This window comes from Ochotona curzoniae, unplaced genomic scaffold (genome assembly GCF_017591425.1).
Source record: "Ochotona curzoniae isolate NIBS_2020 unplaced genomic scaffold, NIBS_Ocur_1.0 scaffold_1852, whole genome shotgun sequence".
Classification (NCBI taxonomy): Eukaryota; Metazoa; Chordata; class Mammalia; order Lagomorpha; family Ochotonidae; genus Ochotona; species Ochotona curzoniae.
The window spans coordinates 51,687,783-51,712,282 of NW_024467087.1; the positions used below are offsets into that span (position 1 = coordinate 51,687,783).

Genomic DNA, 24,500 nt, shown 5'->3' on the forward strand with positions numbered 1-24,500 from the left:
CCAATAAAATTGTTTGACATTTGTAGACAATGGGATGCAGTCTGGACTGTCTGACATTGTCTGTACCAACAATGTCAGGGTACACTTAAATAAGAGACTAACAGAATTATGATTCCTTATGAAGGACTACACTATTGTAGTAAAATGTGAAAATTTGCTAGGGGTGGCAGTTTGGGGGAGAATCACAGCCTATATAAGATTGTATCACATAATTCAGATTTCAAAATAAAAATATATTTAAAAAATTCTTTCATCAAAGATGTATATTTTTCATGATAAGCATCTTTCTACCTCTTTGATCAAACCTGTTCCTAGAAACTTTATTTATCTCTAGATATTAGAAATGGGACTGTTTAATAGATTATTTTTATGTGACTCAGTACTAATGCATTACAATACTATTAATTTTTAGATACTGATTTTACATCCTGCAAATTTAGTGAATTTTGTTCCTTACTTCCAATAACGTTTTGAGGAAGCCTTTGAAATTTTCTGTATATTGACAGTTCATTTCTTACTATCAATTATTGAGATGTTGTTTTCTTGCAATTTGATCAAAAACAATATCCAGTACAATTTATATATATATTTAATTTGTTGATACATGTCTCGTGATCTACCCTATAATCAACACTGGAAATGTTTGCTGTGTTGTTGAAAAGAATGTGTATTCATCAGCTGGTGAATTGAATGTACTGTAGCCATCTCTTAGTTGAGTGAAATATAACTATTGTTTCATTGTCAATTTGGTGTCTTTTTTTTTAAAAGATTTACTTTTATTGGAAAAGCAGATATACAGAGAGGAGGAGAGACAGAGAGGAAGATCTTCTGTCCAGTGGTTCATTCCCCAAATGGCCACAATGCCTGGAGCTGAGCCAATCTGAAGCCAGGAGCATTTTCCAGGTCTCCCACACAGGTGCAGAGTCCCAAGGCTTTGGTCATGCTCCACTGTTTTCCCAAGCCACAAGCAGGTAGCTGGATTGAAACCGGCACCCCTATGGGATCCCAGCACGCTCAAGGCAAGGACTTTAGCCACTAGGTTATCACATGGGACCCTCAATTTGGTGTCTTAAATGGGGATATTGAAGTCCTCTTCCAGAGGCCAGCAGGGTGACTCACAGGCTAAGCCTCCACCTGCAGCACCACCAGCCCATATGGGTGCAGATTCTAGCTCCAACCACACCACTTCTGATCCAGCTCCCTCTATATGGCTTGGGAATGCAGTGGAGCATGGCTTAGTCTTTGAGTGCCTGCAGACCTGAAAGAAGCTCCTGGCTCCTAGCCTCAGACTCACCAAGCTCTAACCAGAGCAACCTTTTGTGGAGGAAATCAGATGATGAAATATCTTTACCTGTTTCTCCTCTCTGTGTATCTGCCTTTCAAAAGGAAATCCTCTTTTATTATTGTATTGTAGTTTATCTCTCCCATTAGGCTTGTTAATATATGTTTTAAGTATTTGGATTTTCAGATATTGGGATTACATACTTATATATGATATATATAAAATTGTTATTTCGCCTTTTTGGATTGAACCTTTTGTCATTATATGATAACACTTTTGGTCTCTTTTTACTGCTTCCCTTATTTGATGGTTATCCATGCTTTCTTTCAGGTTTCATTAACTTCGTATATCTCGTTCCATCCTTTAACTTCAAGTCTGTGTCTGCCTTAGAAGGGAAATAAATTTCTTGTGTGCAGCATATTGCTGAGTATTTTCTTAAAACCCATTTGATGACTCTAGTTGTTTAATTGAAAAATTTAGCAAATTGACATTTCAGGTAGTTCTTTATATGTAAAGTATTACTACTGCCATTTTTATACTATTTCTGCAGTTTTGCTGTAGTTCCTTTCATTTTTATTCCCTCTCCTACAATGTTTAATGTGGTTAAGTGAATCTTCTCTGTTATATGCTGATTCTTTGCCTTTCTTTTTTTGTAAGTCTATCACATATTTTTGCTTTGTGTCTTTCATGAATCTTACAATATAATTTCCTTTGAATATAATAGCTTATCTTGAAATGATAGCAACTTAACTTCAATTATAAAGATACAGAAAGACATAAAAGGAAAAAGACAAAAAAAAATGTTTATGAGGAAGACTGCATTCATTTCCAGTCTCACCAAAATTTTCAACCTTGATGTTACAATTAACCATGTGTTATCTTATTATTTTAAGTAGTAACTATAATGTTTATAGGCTACACATTAAAGATAGCTTACATTCCGTATTTATAATATTGACCATTCTGAATTTATTCATGTACCTACTTCTCCAGTAACCTTTTTGCCTTCTGATATTTTCTCCTTATCCATTAGTGTAACTTTCAGTTTGCAGAACTCTCAGGATTGCTCGAAAGATATACATATGGCAACAGGTTCTCTCAGGTTTTGTTTACCTTGGAATGTCCTTAGCTTTCTCCTATGTCACAAGGATAGTGTTGCTGGGCACGGAATTTTTAGTTAACTTTTTTTTCTTTGTTCCATTACTGCACAAGTCTCATTTATCTCCCTCCTGGACTGTAAAGTTTCTGTTATTTATTTGCTTTTTCTTTGCAGCTTTGAGAATTCTGTCTTAAAAATTGAAATATTGATTTTAATATGTTTTGGCATAAGCTTGGTGGATTTTCAACTGGTTGGTGATCTTTATTATTCTTCTGATACTCAGGTATATGTATCTTTCCATCGATTTTGGATGTTCTTTCTCATTACCTCTCTGAGTATTCTTTCCATTCCTTCAAAATTCTCAAACTCCTCTTGGAGCCCAACAACACACAACTTATTTGTTTGTTTTCATACTGTCTGAAATTTCCCCTAAGGTTTCTTCATTCCTTCACTTACTTTTTCCTCCTCCTCCTTCAATCCAGTGTGAGGCATCTCTTTTCATGTAAGGCTCTTTGGCGCTGGTAGAAAGTTGACATGGGCAACCTTTTCCTTTCTGCTTTCCTTAGTGAAACTATTGTTGTTACTGTACTAAAGGGAGGCACAGTGAACTTTCACCTGGCTCCCATAGCTCATAAATGTGACTTGGTTTGGGTAATGGTTTAAATTGATATTTGTGAGGAGGTGGTCACTGGAGCCTCTCAACTCCAACACAGACTTAAAAAATAAATAGATCAAAATGCAGATCACAGGGAATATCATAAAGTTATTAGAGAAAAATTGAAACACAGCCTATCAAAACTTACAAAAGTTACTGAAGGCATTTCTAGAAAGAACATTTAGCTCAGAAAAATGCCTGATTTTCTAAATGACATAGAGGTAAGTTGTGATAGTTTTACAGGAAGCTATAGGCCCATGTTTCCCCTGAAGTCAGCAAATAAACAAAAATGTACTCTCCAGACTAGTTTCATGGGAGTTCTGTAAATCATGCAATGTCTAACAGCTACAAAGTGAATAAAGAGGAAAAATATTAGTCACAGTACGGCAGGGCATTCCGTGGCTGCTTTGCTTACTGTGCTGCATCCCCTTTTCGTTATGGCTTGGCAACAACAGAAAGAATCCATTCAACTTCCAGTTCCTCCTTTGAGATAGGCAGCAAAGAACAGAAAGAATTGACAAACTTCTCACAATGTGGGGCAATATTCTAAGAGGCTGAATTTTGTGTCATCTGCTGGAGCACTGAAGGAGCTGGAGGCATGGTTAGCACATCAAAATGAAGTTCACTGAAAGCAATGGAAGGCGAGTCTCAGTGGGCATGGGCATTCAGGCAGAGACTGGGGACAGAGGAATACCATAGAATGTTCCATGCTTTAAGAAGATGCACAAGCAAGGCTATTAGGGACATTAATACATTTACCTCCATATATGAGGAAACTGGGGGAAAATACACACAGGCCATGTAGACGGTCACAGAAAATATTAACATCTCACATGTGGCTGAAAAGTCAATGTCTTTGTCATATGTGGAGCTAGCACACAGGAGTGAAAGACGTATATTTTTCCAAATTCCTAGTTTTCAATAAATATCACAAAACATATAAAGAAGCCAGGGCAACCAAGTTGCTCATGATCAAATGAACGGGTGAATAAAATGTGGCATATATACACACTAGAGCATTATTCAGCTTTAATAAAAGAATATTATAACACTAGCAGCATAATGGACTCAGTTTGAGAAGATGATTTTAAGTGAAATAAGCCAGAGAAAAATAAACATTGTATGTTCTTTCCGATATGTGGAAGAAAATTTTAGAAAAAAAATATAAATAACAAGAAATAAATATCTGTGTATATCAGTGTCACTGAAAACAGAATTTTGTAAAACTTTGTTTTAGATCTTTGTCAAACCAGTGATTACGAATGTTATTCTGGGTCTGACACTATGGCATACTGGGTAAAGATGCTGCCTACAGTGTCAGCATCCCATATGGGTGCTGGTTCATGTCCTAGCTGCTCTGCTTCCTTTTTCCTGCATTTTCATATTTTTATTATTATTTTTATTTTCCACAATACAACTATGTTAGCATAGGGATTTCCCTTTCCACCATCCCTCCTTCCATCCCCAACCTACCTTCCCACTGTTTTCCCCTATATTACAACACTCCTATAGTCCTTCAGCAACAGTCGAAAGATCAGCATTCTGCAAGTTAAGTGTATCATGGCATTGCAGGTATTGTCAATGATGGAAAACCTAGCATCATATTGTCAAGGTATACTTACTAGTTTCACTGGGAGTTCTTTTGATCAGGAGTGGAGATGATTACTACAATGTATCTTTACTTCCTGATATGCTAATCTCCATTGTCTAGTTCATCTATGAGAATATATGTATAAACATATTTATTTATGTATCTATTTATTGTGTAATTTGGATGAAAGTTGCCTAATATCAGAGAGCACGTATTATATTTGATCTTTGAGGATTGGTTTATTTCACCGAGTACAACTGTCTCCAGTTGGGACAAATGTTGAAAGACATGAGAATAATTTCCAACTTCTAGCTTCAATCTGACCCAGCTCCAGCCATTGCAGAACTATAATTCTCTCTGTAAGTGCCTTTCAAATAAGTAAACTAAATCTTTAAGAAAAAGTAATGTTACTGTGATCTGTAGTTACTTTCAACTTACTGTACTGGGTGAAACGATCATTTTTCCCATTTAATTACTCTTTATAGCCATTGTCTATATTTGCATTAATCTAAGGTTTTCTGCTTTGTACTTGTTAAACTTGCTTACTGAAGATTGATTATCTCAAAAGATTATCAATGATAATCAAAAGATTATCTCAAAAACCAAGAAAAACAATGAAAGGTAGAGGAAGGGAGACTGCAAAAGACAGAGGGGGAAGAAGGTCAAGAGCTGAAAAGGAAATGGCATTATAGTCTTAGAATTGTATCTACACACTGTACAGAATATAGTTTCAACATTTTTAATTTATATTTAAAAATATTTTTTATTTAAATTTAAACAATTGAACAAGCTAATGTGGTTCATAAAATGTACAACATAGGAGCTGGCATTGTAGCATTGCAGGTAAGCCACTTCTTGTGACTCCAGCATCCCACAGGGGCACTAGTCTAGCTGTTCCACTTCTGATACAACTCCCTGTTATTGCCCTGGGAAAACAGCAGAGGATGGCTCAAGTCTTTGGGCACCTGTGTTCATTTGAGAGATCCAGATGAAGCTCTTGGCTCTTGGTTTCAGGTCGGCTCAACACCAGCTGTTGAAAACATTTGGAGTGTAAGCAGACTAATGGATGAGAAGTATTTCTGAATTCCTCTCTCCCTCTCCCCAGGCCTTCTGAAACTCTTTCAAATAAATGAGTAAACCTCAATAAAAAGTGATTTTAAAATGAATATAATTTATATGACAGTTTTAAATACATTGAGTGTTGTAAAGAAAATACGGATAACTGAAGGAAATCAGCAAAATCATCTAAGAACAAAAGAGTGTAGGTTTCAATCCAAATGCACCAGTAGAACTTTAAATATTAGTAAACTACAAGTGCCAAGTAAAAGACAAATATTGTCAGTCACATTGAATTAAAACATAACTTTTTGGGCTGGACTGTGGCTCAACAGGCTAGTCCTCCACCTGCACTGACATCCCATAGGAGCATCAGTTCCTGTCCCAGCTGTTCCACTTCCAATCCAGCTCCCTGCTTATAGTCTGGGAAAGCAACAGAGGATGGCCCAGGATCTTGGGACACTGCACCTACGTGGGAAACTCGGATGAGTGTCCTTATTTCAGATTGGCCCAACTCCAGTCGTTGTAGCCATAAATCTTCTTTTGAAATATAGTTTATTTGGCTTTGTGAGATGTGTGTATAATGAAATTTTTGTGTAAGCTGCAATAACATTGAAAAATTGGTAGTAAAATCATTCTGTTAAGTTCATCATGGAAGAAAATTACAGATAATAACAGCAACGAAGGGGATGAAGATTTTAAAAGTTGAAAGGAAAAAATGTACAAAGAATTGAGTATAAAATTAACAAAATTGTCTTTAAGTCAAGGACTGGTATTAATGATAAAGATTAATATTTCATACAAGTATATACTCAAAAGCAAAATATAAAAATACTAAATTTTATGCACCAAATACCATAGCACCAAAATATGTGGATTAAATTTGGCAGGATAAAAAAAAACTGAAAAATTTCCATCATGATGGAAGTTTTTGAACATACCTCTTTCAAAAACTGCGTGAAAAATGTAGGAAATATTTTTAAAATTACAGAACACAAAGAAAACAAGAAAAAAATCGACTTAGTTTCTAAATGCAGAACTTTTCACCTAGCATCTATGCAATCCACATTATTTTCCAATAAGGAGAATATAGACTTTATGCTCTGATTTCTGGGGGTTTAAGCTAGCAATCAATAACAGAAATACAGAAAAGTTCCAAAATTGGAGACACCCTTTACTGATTTAAATAATACTTGTACTAAAGAATATTGCAATGATATTTAGAACATGTATTCAAACTTAATGACAATAAAAAATCTGACATGAATTCTATGGTGCAGATAGAGCTGAACATTGTCAGAACATTACATGAGTAAAAGCATGGTGGGACAAAAATAAAGTTGAATACCGATTATATAGCATCATTCATCTAGAAAGATAAAAAAGTATAACAAATTATTTTAAGTGGAAGGAAGGAAAATATAAAACAGAAATTAAACCTGGAGCATTCCTTAAGCTTCCTATGTTCACATTACCTCATGAGACTCCTAGGGTCCAATTTCTTGGAATCCTTGATCAAAAATAGCCAATTGACCTGTGTCAGTATACCATACGAGCAAGAATTCCAGGATCAATGTTTGGCCACTGCTGCTCTGGACTATGACAGCCAATTGATCTTGGAAGGATTTCCTCATCCTTGGAGCAAAGGTATCAACAGCATCTCAGAACTAACAAAGCAACTTGAGCAGAACTCTTGGAAAGTACTCCCCACTGGGGACCCTAGGATGATATCGGGTGGTTGAAAGGCTGGGCATGGTTTCTCCTATTGTACTCTATTTACTGCAATTACTAATATTTTATTTAGGGTTTTTCATTTAGTTTAAAAACATTCACATACATATTTTCTGATATTCCTCGAGTCTTGATACCAAGATTATGCTTGTATCATAAATTGAAATATGACGCATCTTTCTCTGCTTCTATCTCTAAGAATCTGTATATTTATCATGTAATTTTTAGTGTTTAGAGTAATTGTTGATTGAATACATGGAGCACTAGTGTTTTGTTTCTGAAAGGTTCTGAGCCACGAAATTTGATCTGTTTAAAAGGAGACTTTATTTCTTTTCTCTTGGTTGCTATTTTTGAAAAGTTAACCAACTTGTCTAAATTCCGAAGTTCGTCGGCATGTTGTTTTTATTATCTTTGTTAGTTAAATATCAAGAAAACGGTGCTGATATTTCCCGTTGTGTTCACAATGTCAGTATCTTGGTTTTTGTGTGTTTTTTTTTTTCATTTATCTTCTAAATGATTGATTTAAAAATCATTTTCTTTTATATTTGTTCTCTCTTCCATCTTTCCTTCCTTTCTCCATCTTTTTTCTTCCATTGTCTTCTTTATCTTGCTTTCTCTTTCCTTCCTTCCTTTCTTCATTCTTCTTTCCAAAGCAAACTACCTTTCCTTTCAGCAATGCGAGAAGTGGCAGTGATTCCAGTAGCAGGTCTGTGGTGTGCTCTGCTGAAAAACTAGGATCTTAGCTATGCAATCAGATGTTTTCTTAGACAGCAAGTGGAAGAAATGTTACAACTTGGAGGGATTCAGGCTCAGCATGGGTAAGGTGGTTAGCTGCCTGACTCCTAGCCCGGAGCTGGAATTTCTTTTTCCTTTAGTAAAGCAACATGAGTTGTAGGACTTTACCATGCTGTGCCTTTTGGTGCTGTCATAGTCCACCTCACAGTCTCCATTCAACCAGAAGTTTGCTGTCAAACTTTACTGGGATAGTTGATCAATTTGTTCTGCCCTCTTTCCTCTGAAAACCAGTAGATACTGTGGCCCAGCCTAACCCTGCCCACCAGTCAGAGCCAAGTCAGAGCCTAGTCAGAGCTGCAGCACAGTCAGAACTACCCCCGATAACCCCCAAGTGAACCAACCCCCAGCTCTGATTCCTGTGCCTGCCTGTATGTGCTGGTCCAGTGTCCCACATCTCATTCAGATCTCGTATACATCATTGGACATTGAAGCCTAACTGAACCCAACCAACTCCACCCTAAAGCCCACACTCATTCCACTGAGTACCACCACCCGTGTGCTGGTGGGTGCTGCAGCCCAGTCTTGTGTGGCCCATCTCGCTTTAGCGTTTTCTGGCAGGTGCTGTAGCCTGGTTAGGCCCAATCTGCCCCCATTCCAGCCCTTGCTGGCTGGAGCTGCTGCCCAATTCAGCACAGTCAGTCCCCAGTCCCATCCCTAATGTGAACTGTTATTGTTGCCCGATCGGCCCCTCTGTATCCTATCCTGGCTCTCAGATCTGCCAGTGGACGTTATGAAATGGACCAGCCTGGCTCACCACCAGACTTGAGCCACATGCATGCTGGCAGGTACTGTAATCTGGCCTGGTCTGGGCTGCCCCTTGCCTTGGTACTTGCATTCATTTACTTGATACTTGGTACTCACCTGCAGGGACTTCATTCTGACAAAGGAGTTCCCCATCGGACCCAAGCCCAGCCACCAGGGACCCCACCCCTGGGGGTTGCCAGTCCCTCCAGCTCCAAGCACATGGTGAACCCATGGGCAAGAGCCTCCACACCCAATCCCCATCCCTGGGACAAAGAGACCCATATGGTCCCGACCCTAACCCTGCTGCCTGATACCTCACCCCTAGTGCTAGCTGACCCCTCCAGCTCTGAGTACCTGGCAGGACAATAGATCCGAGTCTTCAGATCAGAGCACTGCTCCCCAGGACAAATCAACCCAGCTGACTCTGAGCACATGGCAGGCCTGAGCCTTCAGACCCAAGCCCCTGACATCTATTTTAATGCCTGCATACCGTATTGTGCTGCTTAGGTTTGAGTCCCTGTTCCATCCCCAGTTCCAGACTCTCACCAATCTACATCCTGGAAGGTTGCATTCATGGCTCTAATGATCGAGTCTCTGCCACACACATGAAGGAGAGAGTTCCTGGCTTCCAGATTTACCCTGGCCAAATTCCAGCTTGGTAAACACTTAGGGAGTGATTCATAGATGTGAGACCTCTGACCATTTCTCACCGGTGTGTGTGTGTGTGTGTGTGCCTCAAATAGGAACTTGGGGAAGGGGGAGAGAGATCCCATCACCTCCTAAAATGTATAAAAAAGCAATAAAAAATTAACGTTTAAAAAATTAATCAAAAAGCACAATTTCCTGCAAATCCCACTATACCAGAGATACCTCAGCCTTTGGCTGGATGTAGAACACGTCACTTGGGAGGACTGTGTCTTTTCCTAAGGTAGTACATTGACACTAATGCACCATATAACCGCATAGTGAAGCATACTTACTACACAGTTGTTTTTCTGTTCTGGAATTTTCATTGAATGGACATAGAAACCTGGTAGATAGAAGCAAAGGTGAATTCTAGTCAAGTCTCTTAAACCTGACTCATTACATCCTGTGTGAGAATTAGAACAAAGACAATATAAGATCAAGTGTGTTCTTTATTCCTAACTGTATAGGCTCTACTTCATGACCCAAGTCATCACATATCATGAGGTAAATTATGAGTCCACTTTTTTCATCCAAAGTCTGATGCCATGCTGGCCTGTTGGTATTAATCTTCAGTGGTACTGTGAACTTTTACTTGTTTCAGAGGCAGTGGGTGGCAAGTTGTGAGTAGATGTATTAAAGCAACTAGGCAAAGATATTTTACATCAAAGGTGACCTCTCCAGTACATACAAGAAGATTCTCAAAGCTAAAAAGTAATACTTGCATGCTCATAGCAGTACTCATATTCTTAATTGCATCTACAATCTTGGAAGATTCAAACGAATTTTCAAGAATTGATCTTTTTACACAATCTTAATTCTCACCACTGGCAAAGGAAACAGATCAGATGAAATGTCTGGTACTAACTTAAGCCATGCTACCATTAGATTACTTCATAATAAACTGTACCACTCTGATGCCAGTTTGTGCCCTCTTTCCACAGAAATTTAATGAAATCAGTTTAAATAAAATTAAATTTTATCACTTCATATTCTGAATGTTAAGTCTTAGATTCAGAGTTAAGTAGAGGCAAATAGATGGTCAGTTCTTTTACTCAAGCGTGAAAGCCCAGAGATTATTTAAATGCATTTCAGGAAATTGTCTTTACTTAAATTGTGCAGTGTGACAACCACATAAATATAAATAATAGTCAAGCAGATTCCATTAGTCTTGCATATTGTGTAAAGAAAAAGGCCAAAATAAGGCTTAACTTTCTTTTGATGATGTAACTGTGCATCAGCTGCGAAAGGTCACTGCTACATATAAGCTTGATAATGCTTGTGACTGTCTGGAACTGGTGATTCTGGGCTTTTATTGAAGCTTTTCAACTTGAGTAGTATGAAATTAACAAAGAGTAGTATGTTAAATTGGGATCATGAAAAATCTTTAGAATTGTAGCATTTTAAAACCATCTCCAAAATGTCATTCTATATTATTTTTTTTAATTCCCCATTTCTTCCGATTCTTATACTTTCTTTCTCTTAGCTGCTGCCTTCTTAATCATTATTGCTCAACCGTCACTCACATTATCCTGTCACCACATCTTCTTGTTTATATTGTTCTCCAGAAAGAGCTGAACGCTCTCTTCAGAGCTTTAAGAATTGTACTTACTCTGTATCTTTGTAAGTTAGGCTTACATTTCTTTTTCTCACTGAAAATGTGAACTCATCAAGGCAGCTTAATTTGATAAAGGGAAAATACATTGAGTCATTGTTGAGAGTTAAATAAATCTGGAACAGACAACCTTCTGATTAACACAGCAATGTGCAACCTTGTCTATATTAAGAAGGAAATGCATCATAGTACTGACTACCTTTCTAAAGACAGTTTTTATACAAATTCCTGGAGATTGCAGTTTTAAAATAAATAAGAACATAGATCACTCAATTAAGCATGATGAATTTCTCAGCTAAGTCATCAGTGATTTGTTTCCTACTGGAGATGAGTCACTAAGCAAGCATCCCGTGCAGAGTAACAACAATCCACTAAATAGTCTCCCTCACCTAGTGCCCTTTCCGAAGTGCTCAGTATTTTACTGTGGTAACATACACACTGGAGGAACCTAGCACAATTTACATGTGGAATATGTTAAAACAGTGGTTGAAAACTTCTATTTCTCAGCTGTTCATTCTCCAGAATTAGGTGAGAGCTTTGAGTCTCCTTTCTAGGATTCATGTAGTCTAGGATCCCAAGAATTTTTGGCTTTGTAAAATAAACATATACGTCCAAATGAGATCACTAAAGATGAAAAAAGAACAATCATTTAAAAAATTGTTTCATTTCCTAAACGAAGAGGATAAGAAAATTGAATCTACTTCTTCAACAGTGACACTTGATATTTCAAATTCTTTAATCAGAACTTTTCTTATCACTCAGGTCTTTATATTATTTAGTTTTTCACGTTTCTTTTTATCAGTCATCTTTCCTGGAGTTTACAATTTTTATGTCTCCTTATGATTTTTATGACATCAACATTAGAACAAAGGGATGATGGGAACTTAATTTGCAAATTTACATGAATGATGATTTTCATCAATCACCAATTTATTCTTATTCTCTCTATTCCTTCTGTAAAACCACTCAAATTTCCTGTAAAATACCTCTTACTCTGTCTCTCTCTCTCTCTTTCTCTCTCTTTCTCTTTGCTGTATCACTATGGAAATAAAACAGAACACAGTACACATACCATTGTAAAGAAAAGTATCATACAGTCTTATAAGATCAACTTTGTCTAATCACATGGTCAAATGGTTTACATAGAACTCCTTTGCTGTATGTATTTGCTTAAAAAGGCCATTGATGCTTGAGAGGCCTGAAAATTGGTACAAAAAAAATAGATATTTGTAAGTTTCTTAAAAGATCGGGCATATTAATAAAGAATGTTCTTTATTTCTCTGGAAACTACTGCATTTGAAGATTTAAAATGTTAACTTTCAAGAAGATATTTCTCCAATTCATACATTGGCAAAATTATATTTTACCAGTGAAATAAATCTTATTACCAAGTTTAATATGGCATCAATATAGTTTAATCAGGAAATCCTTGATAGTATGTCAAGTGCATAAACTGGGAAATGGTTATGATTATTATTTCTTTACCTTTCTCTGGCTTCAGTTGATCCTCAAAGGTATATGATTTCTTTTAGTTGTATTGTGCTTATTTTACAGGATGTTTCAACAATTCTTTTGTTCCATTTTCTCAGGAAAACTTATTCATACTTGTAGCAACAATGACTATTCCATCCAAAACATTTTGCCTAGTACATATCTACATTGATATACTGGTATTGAACTTACTGGCAATATGCCTCCCTGTCGTTTTACAGGATTCTTTATTATAAGCAATAATTTTTAAGTCTTTGTAGTGGGAACAGTTTCAAAATTTTGCCATGAATTTTAAGGCTTTTACAATTTGCTGCTGTAACCCCTACTCTCCGAAACATATTGGACTTGTTTCAACAGAACTGTATCTGAATACGCAGAAAAAAGAAATCAATACAGAAAATAGAGAAATAATCAGTGAAAGAAAAGGGGAAAAATCTCTATATGGTAATCTTTTTGAACTGTTTACTGGAATAAATGTATTAAAATATATTTCCATAAACCTATGGAATCAACAATAATAGCATGAAATTATGATACATTTTTAAACTACGAGAAGTGCAAAAAAAATTCATTATGCACACTAAAGCCCCAATATCTAAGTATTTTGCACTTAGCCCTTGAACTCCAAGACCATCAAAAATTAGTTTAACAAAAACAAGCAAATTAAGAGTTGAAAATGACATTGGGATTTGTATTAGAGCCATCAAGAACAGAAGAAATACTTCATGAAGTTGTTAGCTTCACTACAACATTTTTTAAACATCATGTTTCTGTTTTACTTTGTCTATGAATTGCAACTTTTTGAAACTTAAATACAACAACAGCAAAAGAAAAAACAGCCACTAGAAAACTATGTTCATTAATGCCTTAGAGATACTCTGAGTTATTTACCTGGTAAACACTTGTGTATGTGGTGTATATTTTGTGTGTGTGTGTAGGCAATGTTTTTACATATAATACTGCAACATTAAATGTAAAAATGAGCAAAGAAAGTTAACTCATCCACTACTATACTGAAAATTCTTTAAAGGGAAAACTAATACCATCTTCATTATAAGGAAATGATATAAATCTCTATTGAGGACCCACTTCCTTTAGTCCATACTCAATAAAATCATGAGCCAATCAAATAAGATGAGCAGTTGTTTGAGTTTATTTCAATAAGATACAATGTAGTATTTAAATGCTATAAAAAAGATCTTCAGAAGTTTTATAATACAAGTTGAATATTAAAGATATATTTTTACACTTTGTAAAAACAGTTTCACTTATTAACAGCTATTCAGCTTAAATACTTAAGAGATGAAAAGGCAAAAATTGTGACTGTACAATATAGTGATTCAACCCGTGTCAGAGAACATGCATCAGTAAAGCTTTTACTACAATCCAGTTCTCTTGATTTTGAGTCAGGAGGTTTTTCTGCTTCTCTAATAAATATGAGGAAACAGGTAGCTGATGACTCCAATTGAAGAAAACTTAGTATGTAATCAATTACTTTTAAGTTGATATTATTAATGTATGTGAAAATGATACATCAAATGTCATAAACTGATAGTTGCTTATTTGGGTGTTACAACAGAACCCCAATTTGAGCCTTTGTTTAATCTTACCCTCCTTTCAAAATATAAAATGATCTGGCAGCTGCTACATTACATCCATTCCCTCAGTGTAAAATTATAAATCATAATTTCTGATAAGATTTTTGTTCCACAAACATACCAATTTTTTCTTAAATCATTGGTATTTTGCCCATATCATTTTTGGCATTCATAATTTTTATTTGATCAGTTGTTTTCATATATTCATATATCCCTGTAAGCTTCATAATAGTTTATGAATCATTCAGATAACTCCCATCCCAGAAACAAGTGCAGCCTTTGTATGTATCAGGTGCCCAGTCTTTAAAAGCTTGGACATATTTTCAATTGGGTGGGCCTTCTCCCTTAAATAACCCCTTTTAAACATGAAGGTCACAATATGGAAAACATACTAGTATTATCCACTTTCATGTAGCCCTTGAACCTTCTTACCCTAATTAACTGTGTAAAAAATGTCAAAATAAAATCTTATAAAAACTAAAAAAAAAATACATGTTATGAGAAAATTCTGCATAACTTTTAAAACTTTGGCACCCAAATAAAATTATTCAACTCTTAAAAAAATAAATAAATAAATAAAAGCTTGGACATATTTTCTTCAAAGATCATATTAGAATCATTAATTTTAGTATTTTGTTATTAGATACACATCCTTCTGTTTATCCTTAAACATTTCAGGACGGACGACACTTACCAGACAACCCCATCACATATGAAATTTATAAATGACAACTCAAAAAATAGTCTTGCCCATCAAAATGACTTCTGATACCATGTAGGCCACAGAGTTACTGCATGATAAGATCAAGCCCTTAGATTTTTCAACTATTTTCTAAGATTTCCATGTGAATGAATTATATGTCTATATGACTATAGAAGTTAATCTTTGCTGGACGATTCAACATTTTATACTCAACAAGCCAGGTCATTTCTTCTTCATAACATCTTTTCAAATGTAGCAATATTTTAAAAGCAGAGCTACCACTCTATACAATGAAAAAGAAAAAGAATTCATTCCAATAGAGGTGGGGAATGTCTCACGATCTAGAAAAAACATTAAGGACCTAAATAGATGTATCATGAAGAAAAAAAAATGTAATTCTCAATGATCGGTATGATAAAGGCTAGCACATAGAAAAAAAGATATTTGCCTTAAAGTTTATACTGCCTGTCATATCCAAATTCATAAATTTTATTGGCCCACCTACTTTTGAATTATTTCTATTACCTTGTACTTCTGTGAAATTTATTATAAATCCTTGTCTGATCCATGCCACTCAAATCTTTGAATAATAAAGGCAAGTTTTTCACTCAAAACTCCAAGTTTTACCCATAAATCAGAGAAGAAATAAGAATAACATTGCAGCTTTGAGCATCAGTATAAGTTTTATTTTGGAGAGTTATAGTGGTATTATGCATAATCAAGTCATACAAATATGTACTTGATGTTTTCAACTGTCCACATAAAGCAGCAACATTTGTTATACAGAAATTGATTTTAATGAGTTCTATTGTAGGACGTACATGTATTATTTTAAAGATTTATTTATTTTACTTGCAAGTCAGAGTTACAGAGAGGAGAGACACAAAAAGAGAGATAAGTTTCATCTACTAGTTCACTCCCCAAGTGGCCACAACAGCCAGAGCTGAGCTCATCCGAAGCCAGGAGCCAGGAGCTTCTTCCTGGTCTGCTGCAGACCAGCTTAGGTTGACTCGAGAACTTGCAGAGGTTGCATGGATCAATGAGGAGATAAGAAGAGGAAGCATGGACCACTATGGCATGATGCCCATAATGGACAACTCAGAACAGTTACTTTCTTTATTTATACACAAATCATCATAAGCTTTTGAACAACATCCAATTGTTTCATTTTTACTTCATTATAAAAGAATGATTATTTAAAAATCCTAAAAACACTATTATTATTTTACTCCAGAGAAAATATTTTCAGCAAGCTATTACTCATTCAAACCTGCAGTGACCTGGCTGAAGCCAGGAACTCCAAGTTTGGCAGCACATGCAGTTACATTATGACAAGTGGTTTCAATTTTCACTAAACCTAAACTAATATTACTTAAAATACCAAGAGTACAGAATTAAAAGAAAAGCTCATAAATGAAAGGAACTTACAAAAGCATACAACATAGATTCTTTATTAAATCTCATAATCAAATCATGCATTAATTACCATCACCTTCACCTAGTACTGATTCAATTGTTTTTTGTTCTTTTGTTAAAGGGCAGTGAAAGGGATCAGGGCAACTCAGCCTTTCTACAGAGGGTCTTTACAAGAAACTTACTTTTATCTTTATAAACTGTTTTCTTTCCCTAAATATGAGTGCCAATATAAGGTAGAAGTTTGTATAAATCGTTTTCTTTCTCTAAATATAAGTGCCAATATAAGGTTAAAGTTTTAAGCTTTAGAAACCAAAATGTGTCATTTCATGTGTTGTAACAGCTCGAGGCTGCACGGTAAACAAACTTTTTGTACCTCCATGATTGCCATCCGTTCCAAGATATTACTAAGCTATTTCTTAAGGAAAGCATTGCTTATATTAGGGAAAGCTCCAGGACAAAGGTGGGTACGTAATAGGATGTTTAGAGACATTGTGGGCTCAATTGTACTATTGTATGCTTTTAGCTGTGTGTCATTGCCTTAAGTTGCTAAAGATGCTTTTACCATAACATGATTGATCAGTTTGAAGTATTACACCAGTTACAAAAATCATTTCACATTTGCAGAAAAACAACACCCTCAGGAGAATTCTATGAAACATCAGAGAGGTGATCGAGTGTCCATACAATGGGGTGAGGCAGCAATGGGGTGACCAGACACATTCTGCCGGGCCTTGCCACATGGCCAGAAACTCCTCATAGCCTTGCTAATTGAAGAGTAGTGCTCATCACACACCCATGCCATCCGACCCAAATGCATGGCTTCCCGCACTGGTCCCCCAAGTGGATGCAAGTTCCCAAGGCTTTAGGTCATCCTTGAGTGCTTTCCCAGGCCATAAGCAGGGAGCTGGGTTGGAAGTGGGGCAGTCGGGAGACAAACTAGTGCCCATATGAGATGCCGGTGCATGCAAGGTGAGGACTTTAGCCACTAGGTTACTAAGCAGGGCCCTTGGTCTTGCTTCTATGAGTACAGACAACAATGACAGTGTTCTGCCTTCAGAAGGAAAAACAAAGCTGCCAAAATATGAAGAGTTTCATGAAAATAGAATAAAGAAATGGAGTAAAAGAGATAAGCTTTCTGATCATCTTGTTTTGTTTTTATTAATTTTATATCAATATTAGACCAGTTTCATGCTTAAATGGAAATTATTAACATTATTATTACAGAAATTATTAACATTATTATTACAGTATTATATATAAGAATAAAATGATCAACTATCAGAGAGAAAATTTGCTGTGATATCCCAAAATCATTTTTAGCACTTACAGAGCAAATTGCTCTAGGAACATTTGGCTTGACTATTTCCTAGCAACTATTTTTCCTTTTTTAGGATAATTATTTACTTTACTTAAAGACAGCTTTTACAGAGAGAAAGAGAGATACAGAGAAAAGATCTTCTATTGCTGGTTCTCTCTGCAAAAGCCAGAGCTGAGCCTATCTGAAGCCATGAGCTAGGAGCTTCTTCCAGGTTCCCCACATGGTAGAGGTTAAGGATGTGCGCATTCCTCCTCTGCCTTCCCAGTTACAGCAGAGGTGGATCAGAAGTATAACAGTCAGGACATGAACCAGTGCCCAAATTGGATGATGGCACCACAGGGAGGAAGATTAGCTTGCTGCACAGTGCCAGCTCCAGGTACTTAATCTGTTGACAATAATTTTTGTTATCTTGATTGGAAATTGTAAAATGTCTCCACCATTCAAAATTCACACTTCCTTCAAAAATTTTCTATATCTTACTGGGATTTTCTTCTCACACACAATCTTTTTTTTTTTTCCTTTAAGATATGCTCATTTCTGCCAATGTTTTATCCTGGGTTTCATTTTATACACTTATGATTACTTCTTCTGAGTTTTCATTATTTACTCATATGTTGACACTGTGAAGATTAAAAAAATGAATTCACAGGCCTAGTGCAGTGGCCTAGGCGCTAAAGTCCTTGCCTTGAACATGCCAGGATCCCATATGGGAGCCGGTTCTAATCCCAGCGGCCCCGCTTGCCATCCAGCTCCATGCTTATGGCCTGGGAAAGCAGTCGAGGATGTTCCAAAGTCTTGGGTTCCTGCACCCACTTGGGAGACCTGGAAGTGGCTCCTGGCTTCAGATTATATCAGGTCCAGCCGTTATGGTCACTTGGGGAGTGAATCATCGGCGGGAAGATCTTCCTCTCTGTCCCTCCTCTGTCTCTCTATCTCTCTGTCTCTGTCTCTCTATCTCTCTGTCTCTCTCTCTATATATATATATATACATATATATCTGACTTTGCAATAAAAATAAAATAAATCTTTACAAAAAATGAATTCACAAGCCAAGTAAAGACTCTATGGCAGTAAGTAAAACAGATGTCTTTATATTTGGTTAGATGTCTTTATATTTGGTAACTTTCTACTTTTTGTGAAAATTATATTCCATGCTTAGCTGTAAAAATATTAAAATCACATGCAAAATTAAACCTACTAATTATCACATTTAGGTCATCTTACAAACCAACATCACAATTTTACTACTGTTACACACATTCCACTAACAGAATATCCAGTATTTAACACACTGTGAAAATAGTTACAGAATGAATAATTAGTTAATCCAGTAATTGGTATCACTTTGAGATAGCAATAAACCACCAAGTTTGACTTTTACAAAACTTGATCTTTATCTCTTTCATATTCATTTATGCATTCCACGCTGCTAGCCTTCAGAGACGGGATATAACATTCTGACTTGGAACGGTTATATTTCACACCAGAAGGAGTTAGGAAATCCGCTGCTGGAATGTGAAGAAAAGCAAAAAAAATAGTCAAGATCATCAGAATTGTACACAGTAAGAAGGTAACTTTAAAACACACAAAAAAAATGAACATTTTTGAGTTGTATTTGATTATCCAAAAATCTGCTATAGTGTCATTTTCTTCATATACACAGGAACTGAGTCTGCGAGGTATGGAATATGAAAGGAAATCAAGGTAAATATTCATATTTCAAATGAAGAAAAATTTTAAAAATTGGCTCATATGAACCCTGTATCGTAACAGAATTTTTTCCTTCCTTTAAAGGTACATTTCTTAAACTGCCACTTACATCCCTTTCCCTTTCTCCGGAATGATACTGGGAAATGTTTAGAATGTAATTTGTGTTCCAAAAAGAACAAGCATATTTGACATGAAATGAAGTTCCAAGTAGATCTTTAAAGTAGTTATTTAGATAGTCAAGCACTAACACATGAGAAAAAAAAATGCTCTATGTATCTGCTTTTCAATGCCAGTGCTTCAACTGAGATATATTACTCTTCAAGGATTTCTAATTCCTTTGATGATATTCCCTGGCAGGAAAGAGAAGCTGTGTAACAGAAACCCATTGTGTATTATATCACTGATACTCACTAATTCTTTCTTTGACAACGTAATCTGGTATTGAGAATAAACTGTTGACAGGGGCTGGTCCTAACTGCTTGAATGAGGTTATAACTTTTCCTCATACACCCTCTATCTGCCACCCATTAAATCTCCATTTGTTTCTCTAAGTTCTGTAACATACATACAGTCTAGAAGTTGAAATAGAAATCTTGTCATTCTTTACATAAAGCTGCCAAAGAATTACTTTTACATGCTAGAACTAGAATGCATTAGGAGATATTACTAATTTTCGCATTGTGGAGATACTCTTCAATCTTAACGTAATATTAAGAGAATCCCCTTAATAGATTGTGCCAAGCAGTGGGAGTGAACAAGTCAGCCAACACGAAAGTGTACCTTCCTAAGCCTCCTTAAATAAAGAGTGAGGAGTCACCATATGAATTTTTCCTCTTACTTATTGAATAGCTTAGAAAAAAAAATGAATATTACAAAACTTATGTTCAAATGCATCCATGTGTCTGAGACTTCTAAATTCTAACAAACCTAAACGTATTTGAGTGGTCACATATTAAAGAAAAAATTTTTGACAGATAAATACAATCCAAACAACCACCTGTCTAATCCAGCTGAAATATCCATTGTCCTATGTACTTTCTCAAGTTTTCTTTTCTTCAGAAGAAAGAGTAGAGGGGCATAAACACACCCAAGAGAGAAAACCAATATCTTTTTGAACCGTACAAAGACCATCATGGTACAAGAAAACATAGACCTGTCCTCTTTCTCAGACTTCTCTGAAAAAAAAAACTAAAGTGAATGGCAATTTCTCTGCACTATTGGAAAAATGTCATAGAAGGCAAGGAATTTGAAGTTTAGCATCAAAGCCTGCAATTGACAAGGCCAGGATTACAAAACATCTAAGTTACTATTTTATTTTATTTATTTTGAAAGCTTTATTTCTTTGAAAGGCAAAGTGTGTGTGATAGAGAAAGAGAAAAATCTTCCATTATTTCACTCTTTAAATGGCTGCCACAGTCAAGGCCAGACCAGGTCAAAGCCACTATTCAAGTCTCTGATGTGTGTGACAGGAATCCAAGCACATAGGTCATCTTCCTCTGAATTCCAAGGCATGTTAGTAATGAGTTGTGTTACAAGTGAGGCTCTGGGACTCAATGTGTGCACATATGTGAGACCATCACCACAGGCAGTGGTTTAACTCACTGTGCTAAATCCTTAAGGCACCATTTCAAGTACACCAGATTTTGTAATCTATTTTGATCACACTTTGAAAAGTCAACAAATTCAAAAGTAAATGCTATAATAAAAATCAAAATAGTACTATTAATCTAGGAAAAACAATATTTCTTTTCGGCACATTTACTTTTGGTGTATTAATGCCATAGGTAAAGTAGATCACTTTCTTTCATTTGTGTCCACAAATGTAGAAGCATCCTCAATAGTACTCTTCACAATGATTTTTAAATTTCTTATTAAATTGCACTTGTCATCATTGGCTTATAATGGTATACATAGTTGTCAGACTGAAAATTTTTCTATTTTGCACATTTTATCTTTATTTTGGAATCATTATAGTGTGAGAAGAGAGTGACCACTGTTGTGAATTTATTTTTCATTGAATAAGCAGATTAAAAATAAGAGACTCAAATGGAACTAAGCCACTGATCATGAATTCTATTAACTGAATTGATTGAGCTAAACCAAAAAGGAGACAAGTCAGTTAAACATGCATGTATTTCTCAGCCAAATTAGAATGGGCTGACATATCAGGGCAAAAATTAAGTTAAGCATAAAAGAAACTGGATTAAAATTACTATTGGCAAAACCAATGTTCAATTATCATCATTATAGCTTTAGTAAGCTATTGAATGGAGTTGTGTTGGAAAAATCATTTTCAGGGAAAGTACATTGTAATTAAGCATTTCCATTATATACACAATATTCAGTTTTGCTATTTGTTAGAACTACTGAGACAAATAAAACTTATTGAAAATTCACTTATAATGTTTTAATGCACCTTGTAGAATTCAATTATAGGTTCAGTGATTTCAACTGCCACCTAGGACATCAGCATTGAATGTTCAAGCACAGATTATAGTTTTGGATGCTCATCTCCTGACCAATATTGTCCAGGAAAGCAGTGGAGGATTGGATGATTGTCCAATTAATTGATTTCCTGCCACATTTGAATGCTATAAGCTGCTAAATATAAAAATGAAAATAGACAGAAGACAGCTGAATATAACTATTTTAAGATGTATAGCAGTCAGTTGTATAAACTAAAATTGAAATGTCAATGAAGCAGTCACAGGATGTGATAAAGAACTCGCATTTTCTAACATATTGGTTACTCAATACCACGTCAATTAACTTCATGATGTTGTAAATTGTTGTTGAAGTTGTGTTGTGGCTTTTCATTGGAGGGGATGATATTCTGCCAGCTCTACTTTCAGACCAGGGATGGTCTCCCAAGGAAACTATTGAATGTACCTGGACAATAAGATGCCGGACTTTCTACATGGTCCATGCCCACAATGAAGGAATCAGGACTGGACATTAACTGTACTATTGCAACAATATGCAGCAATTCAATATGGGGGAGGACTTTTTGGATGGGTTGGGGATTCACAGTTTCGTAGGCTCTGGGGGGTTCCAAGAGCCTATGAAACTGTCAAAATGAAATTTAAAAAAAAAAGAAAATTAGGGCAACAAGAATTTCAATAAAAATTTAATGGTATTCATATGAGAATACTTTTTGGCAAAATGCTCAATCACTGAAGGAACAGATGGGAAGTAGAAATGTGTACCTGAACATATCACACATAATATTGATAGAAAATGTGTGGTAATTATTGTCAAGTAAAAATACGGTGGAGAAGCAATAACTGTAGTTACAGAATTGTCAACTTACGAGTTAATGACTGGCACCGTTTAGCCTTCATTTCATGAGCACCATGTGATAAGGAATAGATATCTTTCTAGAAAGAAAAAGACACTAATTTAGTTTACTCATACAAAACGCTGGCAATTGTTAATATTGCTTATAATATATTAAAACAAATTTATGTGTCACTGGCATTTTTCATGTGTCATGTGTACATTGCCAAGAAAATATAAAATGAGATTCTTATTTATAAGATTACAAAGATATCCAAGAATGATTTTTCAAAAAAAAAATTACTTTTTAAAACACCTTAGAATTACATAGACCTGAATTTGCAATATATCTAACAAGTTCAAAAATCAAAGTGGAGAGAATCAAGATGGCGGAATAGGGTAAGGACACGTTTAAACAGATGGAGAAGCATTTAACCAGAATGAAGCAGAGAGGGCATATTTCAGGAAATACGAAAGGACAGAACAACAGCAGAGGGGTACCTGGAGACTGACAGACACATGAAAGCAGCGGGCATAGCAGTGTGGTGTTGCAGTGAATGATATCCCAGCACGGCGATCTAAACTCCACCAGCAGCTGGAACTCCACCAGCAACCAGGTGGGAAGGGACTTTCACTGGGAGCTTGGGAGGTGAACCCAGATAGGGAATTGTCTGTCCTGCTGGTCCGTTTGATTTGACCAGGAGCAGAGACAGAGCAGCAGGTCCCAGGCGGGCAGTACGAGAACAGCGAGGATTTCATAGCCCAGTCAGCCCCCTAGAGCTGAATTGTTCGCCATTTTGCCTAAGGAGGAAAGGGCAAAGGAAAGGAATGAGCATGCTCTGAGAATGAGTGAGCTCATTTCTGACTCGGTGAACTGCAACGACGTGGCATTCTACGGGTTCCATCCAGGGCAGTCTGGATAACCCTCGGATCTTTCAGCAAGCAGATCAAGAACTATTGTGGTAGCACGTCGGGCGCCATTTTGTGCACTGTGGCAAAAGCTTTGGGACTGCAGGGGACAGCAGTGAACTGCGCATGTGCTGAGTTCGTGAGAGAACTCGCTGAGGTCCCACAGGAAAATAATACCGACTGTGGCATCGTACCAGTCAAAACAGGTCCGTGTGGCACCCAGACCTAGCGTCCAACAAGTTCCGACAAGATTAGCACCACCAACAACCTAACTAGATAGGACACCTTGTATCTCTTTAATCCTGGAACCCACTCCAACCGGAAGAGGGAGAAAGGTTGCAGAGACAACAGTGCAGCCTCAGCACGGTATCACAGGAGGTGGAGAGTGGTGAGCCAAGAACTGGGCTGTGGAGACCACGGTGGATATCTGACATAAGAAGCCAGACCTGGAACTCGCTGGAGGTTGTGGCACAAGCGGCTGCAGGCAAAAAGTTGTGTACCAACTGCAATAAGTAAAATCGCATTGTAGACCTGTGGGTGACACAGCTTAGAAACCTGCCCCAAGAAGAAGACTCTGCTAACCAGAGGTACAATGATCAAGAGCAAAAGAAGAGACAAAGGCACAATGAATGTTACTGAGCACTCCCCTGCAAAGGAGCAAAACCCTATGCCAACCTCAGAGGTAACTGAGGAAGACATTGAGAAAATGGGGGACACAGAATCCATAAGACTCATTTTAAAGATTCTGGTTAAAAAATGAGAAGTTAATGCAAGAGTTCAAAGAATTTAAGGAAGCAGTAAAGGAAATCAAGGCTGGTATATCAGAA

At 36.4% G+C, this 24,500-nt stretch overlaps 1 protein-coding gene across 1 annotated transcript in view; it reads right to left on the reverse strand.

The window, feature by feature from the left end:
* Positions 1-19,155: 19,155 nt before the first annotated feature.
* LOC121169132 (sodium/hydrogen exchanger 2-like) overlaps positions 19,156-24,500 on the reverse strand; it is an 83,211-nt gene continuing 77,866 nt past the window's right edge. Inside the window, exons 11-12 of the mRNA XM_040999588.1 lie at positions 22,799-22,865; positions 19,156-19,286 (exon numbers count right to left, since the gene is read on the reverse strand). Of these exons, the coding sequence (XP_040855522.1) occupies positions 19,156-19,286; positions 22,799-22,865 (198 nt within the window). The remainder of the gene's footprint in view (positions 19,287-22,798; positions 22,866-24,500) is intronic.